Here is a 6,000-nt window from a genome sequence, read left to right on the forward strand (position 1 = left end):
GGGTTAAGGAGACGAAAAAGCCAAGGAGAAAGGTAGCTAACACAAATAAAATTTACTGATCATGTGGTAAGTATATTTATTTATTATCAGGTGTAGCTACCAGAGATTGATGGAGATAGCCACACCCAATAATGGTGGGGGCGGGTTCGAATATCACTTCGTGGCGACACCAGCAGATTGGTTGATGTGTAATATCTGTCACTATCCCAGTAGAGATCCTCATCTTAGTGGATGTTGTGGTCACACATTCTGTAAGTCTTGTCTTGATGGTGCAAAGAAAGCTACTACCATATCTGATGCTTGTCCCATTTGTCGAAATGAAGAATTTACTACCATGCCCAACAAACAAGCTGACCGAACAGTCAGGAGTCTCCATGTGTTCTGTTCTAATAAAGAGAAAGGTTGTGAGTGGCAGGGTGAAGTGAATAACATTGTCAGTCATGTTGCAAACAGTGACGGTTGTCAATTTGAGGAGGTGATATGTACTAATGGTTGTGGAATGTGTGTACAACGAAAATATCTGTTCAGTCATGTTGAGGATGAGTGTGTATGTCGTATGGTTGACTGTCAGTATTGTCACATTACAGGAGAACATCAGTTCATTGAGGGTGAACACAAGGATCAGTGTCCCAAATTCTCCATAGCCTGTCCCAAATTCTCCATAGCCTGTCCCAACAAATGTGAAGTTGATAATATACCTCGTGAAGATAACACAGGAAGATGTGTCCACTTGAAGAAGTCACCTGCCCCAATGATTGTGGAGCAACTTTGCAACGACGATATATAGACACCCACATTAAGATGGAGTGTCCACGTCTTAAGGTGGAATGTCAGCATTGTCACATTACAGGAGAACAACAGTTTATTGAGGGTGAACACAAGGAACAGTGTCCCAAGTTCCCCATAGCCTGTCCCAACAAGTGTGAAGTTGGTAGTGTCCCAAGAGATGATGTAGAAGAACACAAGAAGATGTGTCCACTGGAGCTAATCCAATGTGAGTATCACGTGGTGGGTTGTGAGGAGAGGACGGCTCGTAACGATCAGAAGAAACACAACAAGGAGAAGATGGAAGAACACTTGTCCTTTGCCATACATCAGCTCACTAAGGCTCAGCACAATTTAGCTAGTAGTCAAGTTGAGGCAGTGAATAGTAAAGAGGAACTAACAGCAAAGACTACTCAAATAGGAAAAGACCTGGCTACTACCAAACAACAACTGACCAGTATTCAAATTGACACTGTGAAGACAATTGATAGACTCATACAGCGATTACAGCAAACAGAAAAAGATATTGCAAGTAAACAAGAACTAACGACACGTCAACTAGAGAAATGTGTATTGTGAAAGTTGAGCAGGTGGAAAAAGAGTCTAAAGAACAACTAGCAGTCATTGAAAATAACCTTACTCTAAAGCTTCAACAAACAGAGAATTATCTAACAACAACCAAACAAGAATTAACAGCTACTAAACAGAATTTCAAAGATGATCTTAAAGTCTCCAAAGAAGAAAGCAAGATAACTATCAACAAGATTGAGGAAGAGATGATAAAGTCTTTTGCTGATCAATCTAAAACGTTAGCTGATATGAATATGACCATCCAAGAAAAGGTCAGAAAGTGGAAGGATGATCTTATTCAACAGCTTGTGGTAACTAAACAAGATGCAGAAAAGACAAAATATGAACTCACTCAAAAACTCATAAACACAAAGAGAGATCTTGACTCTACAAAGCAACAACTAGCTGTCACTAAAGATGACCTTTCTCTAAAACTTCAACAAACAGAGAATTATCTCAAACAAGAATTAGTAGCTACTAAAGAGAATCTCAGAGTTACTAAAGATGAGCTCAAAGTTTCCCAAGAAGAAAGCAAGAGAACTACTGATAAGTTTGAGAGGAATATGAGAAAGAAGTTTGATGATGAATCGAAAAAATTAGCTGATGTGAATACAAATTTGATGAACACACAAGAAGAGGTGAGAAAGTGGAAGGATGATCTTATTCAACAGCTTGCAGTAACTAAGTAAGAAGCGAAGAAAACAGTAGATGATCTTACTCAAAGATTCGTTGCTAGTCAACAAGAAGCAAGAAAGACAAAAAATGAACTCACTCAGAAACTCACTAACACAGAAAGAGACCTGAACACTACAAAACAACAATTAGCTACAACTTGTCAAAATCTTACAAAAGCTGAAAAGGAGCACACCACATTAGCTGCCAATACTGATGAGGCACTAGCTAAACTGGAGACCAAATTCCAAACAAAGTTTGCTGAGATTGAATCTGCTGCTCAGAAGAGGATCACTGAACTGGAATGTAATACAAAACTACTATTCAGTGACTGGCCGAGCATTATCAGCGCTTCATCATCAAGGTTATCATCAGGTGATCAAGTTGTTCCAGTGATTGTGAAGGTGTCAGAGTATACCAAGAAGAAGAGTGATGATGTTCACTGGTACAGTGACTCATTCTACACTCATCACAAGGGATACAGAATGACACTGCAGACAAAAGCTTCTGGCTATAATGATGGTAAAGGTACTCACCTGTCAGTTGGCCTGGTCCTCATGAAGGGTCCATATGATGATCAGTTAAGGTGGCCACTGAAAGGACATTGTGAAGTGAAGTTGTTGAACCAGATCAGTAACAGTGAACATCATTTAGGGAATGGGGAGTATGATGATGATGGTCATAAGAGGGTCACTAGTAGGGAGAGAAGTAGATTTTACATGTGGTACAATCTTCAATTCATATCCAATGAAGACCTCCACAAGATCGCTACCACATGTCAGTACCTCAAAGATGATAATATCTTCATTAAAGTAGACTATAAACTAGACTAGTATAAGTTTAATTGGTTACTGCAATTATTTAGTTGTCTAGTTTGTAATATTTGTTGCTAGACTTGTGCCAACTATGCTGGCATAATTTTGAACATAATAGGTTAGTAAAAGCATCAAGCAATATGCCAGCATATTAAATATGACGATTTTAAAAATTTGCAATGTGTGTGCCAAAATACTGCAAAAAATGAACACATTACACCTTTGCCCTGCACTTCATATCAAGAAAATGTGTAATGTTGTTTCTTGGCTAATTATTCACATTTTTGCAGAAATTAGATTGAGATACTCTAATAGAGCAGTCGCTTACTCTAATACAGCAGTCAGGAAAGGCTGTTATACTCTAATAAAACAGCCAACTCTGGAGCATGATCTTGATTTTGAAAGCATAATTTTGAGCACAATAGGCTGGATTTTTGAGCACTGCTCAACAGCATGATAGGCTATTTTCAAAGCATAATTGGCTCAAGCCTATTTGCTGCATATTTTATAACAAGCAACTTTGATTAGGCCACTTCAACTAAAATAGTATTTTTTCAGGCTGAATTCAGCCAAATAGCTACAGGGTTGGGCGCCGATACTGATATTTTCTACTTGTAATTATTGCACTGAGGTGATCTTGTGATCATTGCGAGTAATGCTATGTCCGCTATAAGATACTATGTGTCATAAATAAGACATTATATATTGTGCATGGGCCTACAATGTTCAACTCTGATATGTAACGGCAGCATAAGTTGCTATCAGACCTTCAGTGCTTCTAGGTACAGTTCTCTAATGTTTGTGTCAGTCCTGTCAGTGGTGGATCCGGGGGGGGGGGGGGGGGGACGTGCCCCACCCCCTACCTTTCAATAAAAATTGCATACAAGATTGAGATACCGACTCTGGATCCGCCCCTGCCTGTAGTCACTACAAAACAATAATAACAGAATTTCTCTCTTAGCAATTGTGCAATAATATGGGTATCAGGTTGCAGTATTTTCAAAAAAGCTGTGCCACTCAATATTGCACATCATAGTATTGCATACAGGCGATAATACTGAAATATTTCCCAACCCTAGTTGGTAGGTCAGTAAAATTAAAATATTATTTTGAAGCCATTCTGTGACTCATACAGCATGGCTAATATTATGATTGCTGTGCCGACACTAGGGTGAAATCCCTTCGTGGCATTATCTCTACTTGCAAGGTGATCACAAATAGTTTGCACTGAAAAATATCAGGTTGGTCAGGCCCGAGAAATGAAAGATTTAGTTGAAGCAACGTTATTACTAAATGGTTGATATGCCATGTATAATCATTTAGTTTTACAAGTAGCTACGATTATTTTTTTGTCTTGCCAGGGCTCCAGTTATTATAATAACTCGGTATATAACCCTGAGACTAGACTCCTGAGTTGTATTGTACATATCAACCTTATTTAAATGACTAGCTACTCTCATTATAGCTTGATACTTTAAATATGAAGCTTATTGTGCAAAACCCTCAGAGAAATTGAATAAACATATGGATGTATTATCTCCAGATCTGTAGTGCCAGGTGACTACACATACATCGGCTTTGCTACTTTGTCCCATTTCGGGCCATGATTATCACCTCAATTAGCACATCAACCAGGTATAAAAACCTAATGAACCACTTACAGATTTGGTTCCAATTTACACAAAACAAGCAGCAGTGAATAGCATGGTAATTTAGTCTCTGTGTGACCTTGGACAACATGTAGACTGTACGTAGTCCAAGAATATTGCTATCACTTTTGTACATCAAGAAGCAAGACCAACAGCAAATATCACCATAACTTTTGAATAATTGAAAGCGCTTTAGTAGAGCAGCTAAGTTTAAAAAAATTGTTCACTTTTTAATAAAAGCACCAAACTTGGTACATTTGCTTAATTCATACTATTTCATATTAGATATGGTGCCATTAAAATAACCAATCATATCACACTCAAAGAGCCTGAAAAGTGAAATCAATAGAAAATGTATTAGGGAAGCCATAAAAGTGTTCTGAGCTGGCTCAATACTAAATATACTGAAACTTTGCATCTGAGCAAGGGATGGTCATATCCAAAAGCTGATCAAGGGAGGTGTCCATCTAGGTCATCAGCTTGTCATGTTAAGAAGCACGGAGGGTCATGGCCATAGGTGTGCAATATATTAATTATTTGCAATGCTCCCTCCAAGCATATTCAGGCTGATAGCCTGCAGTGGGCGACTAGTCACCCAGACCGACATGTAGTTAACCACCCTATTCATTTTATAGGCATGCCTAAAGGAATTCGATTATGGGAGGCAAAATCTAACATTGTATGTATGTTTGTTACGATGAACGGAGAAGTCCAGAAATGTCACGGAAAATTCTGTTTAGTGCCCATTTGTTTCTAGAGTGTTTTTGTCTTATGGATGGACTTTACTAAGACCTAAATGGATAAGCTTCTTTGTAGAAATGTTATTTTATGCTACGTGTAATGTGGATGTGTCCATATTCAAAACCTCGTTCGAAATCATGCCTGTTCTTCGTGCTACTGTGGTGCCACTGAAGGCACAACTTGTGACAACTCGTTTCCATTGAATAAATCCACACAAGCTGCTTCTTCGACACATGTGTTCATTACACTGCTGTGACGCCATGGGCACTGGATACGGCTCGACATTATTATCAATCACGGGCATACCTACTTTCCGGAACGGGACGGAACAATTCCGGAAAATGCTGAGCTACACTATTCTACACAATTTGCTGAGCTATACCAACAGCTTGGGCCTTCCTTGAGGCATGCGATGGACTTGGCTACTGTTAGAGGTGCTTCAAGCTGGCTCACCACCTTACCTTTGAGTGAGCATGGTTTCACTCTCCATAGATCTGCTTTCCAGGATGCTTTGGCTTTGAGGTATGGTTGGTCCCCACTTCGTCCTCCTTCCCTTTGTGCTTGCGGAACCTCCTTTTCTGTTGAGCATGCTTTGTCCTGTCCCAAAGGGGGTTTACCTTCCTTGCGTCATAACGAGATTAGGGACCTTACTGCTACCCTTCTTACTGAGGTTTGCTCCCAGGTGTGTGTTGAGCCAGAGTTACAGCCAGTTCAGCATTCTGATGAGTTCCCTCTTGCCACCTCTAATACTCAGGATTCGGCTCGCTTGGATGTTGCTGTAAACGGCT

The 6,000-nt window shown here is 39.6% G+C and overlaps 1 protein-coding gene across 1 annotated transcript; it reads left to right on the top strand.

Annotated features, from left to right (window-relative positions):
• Window positions 1–94: 94 nt before the first annotated feature.
• LOC136267587 (myosin heavy chain, clone 203-like) lies at window positions 95–3,026 on the top strand. Its single transcript, XM_066062747.1, has 3 exons — window positions 95–1,335; window positions 1,413–1,973; window positions 2,025–3,026. The coding sequence occupies exons 1-3, from the start codon at window positions 721–723 to the stop codon at window positions 2,838–2,840; spliced, it is 1,992 nt and encodes a 663-aa protein (XP_065918819.1). The 5' UTR covers window positions 95–720; the 3' UTR covers window positions 2,841–3,026.
• The last annotated feature ends 2,974 nt before the right edge of the window (window positions 3,027–6,000 follow it).

Source organism: Dysidea avara, chromosome 9 (assembly GCF_963678975.1).
Source record: "Dysidea avara chromosome 9, odDysAvar1.4, whole genome shotgun sequence".
NCBI lineage: Eukaryota > Metazoa > Porifera > Demospongiae > Dictyoceratida > Dysideidae > Dysidea > Dysidea avara.

Bases quoted from the DNA above. Each gene is read 5' to 3' on its own strand.
- LOC136267587 (XM_066062747.1), top strand. From the start codon at position 721: ATGTGTCCACTTGAAGAAGTCACCTGCCCCAATGATTGTGGAGCAACT. The intron at 1,336-1,412 runs GTATTGTGAAAG...CTTACTCTAAAG, and splicing joins CACGTCAACTAGAGAAATGT to CTTCAACAAACAGAGAATTA. The intron at 1,974-2,024 runs GTGAGAAAGTGG...GTAACTAAGTAA, and splicing joins TGATGAACACACAAGAAGAG to GAAGCGAAGAAAACAGTAGA.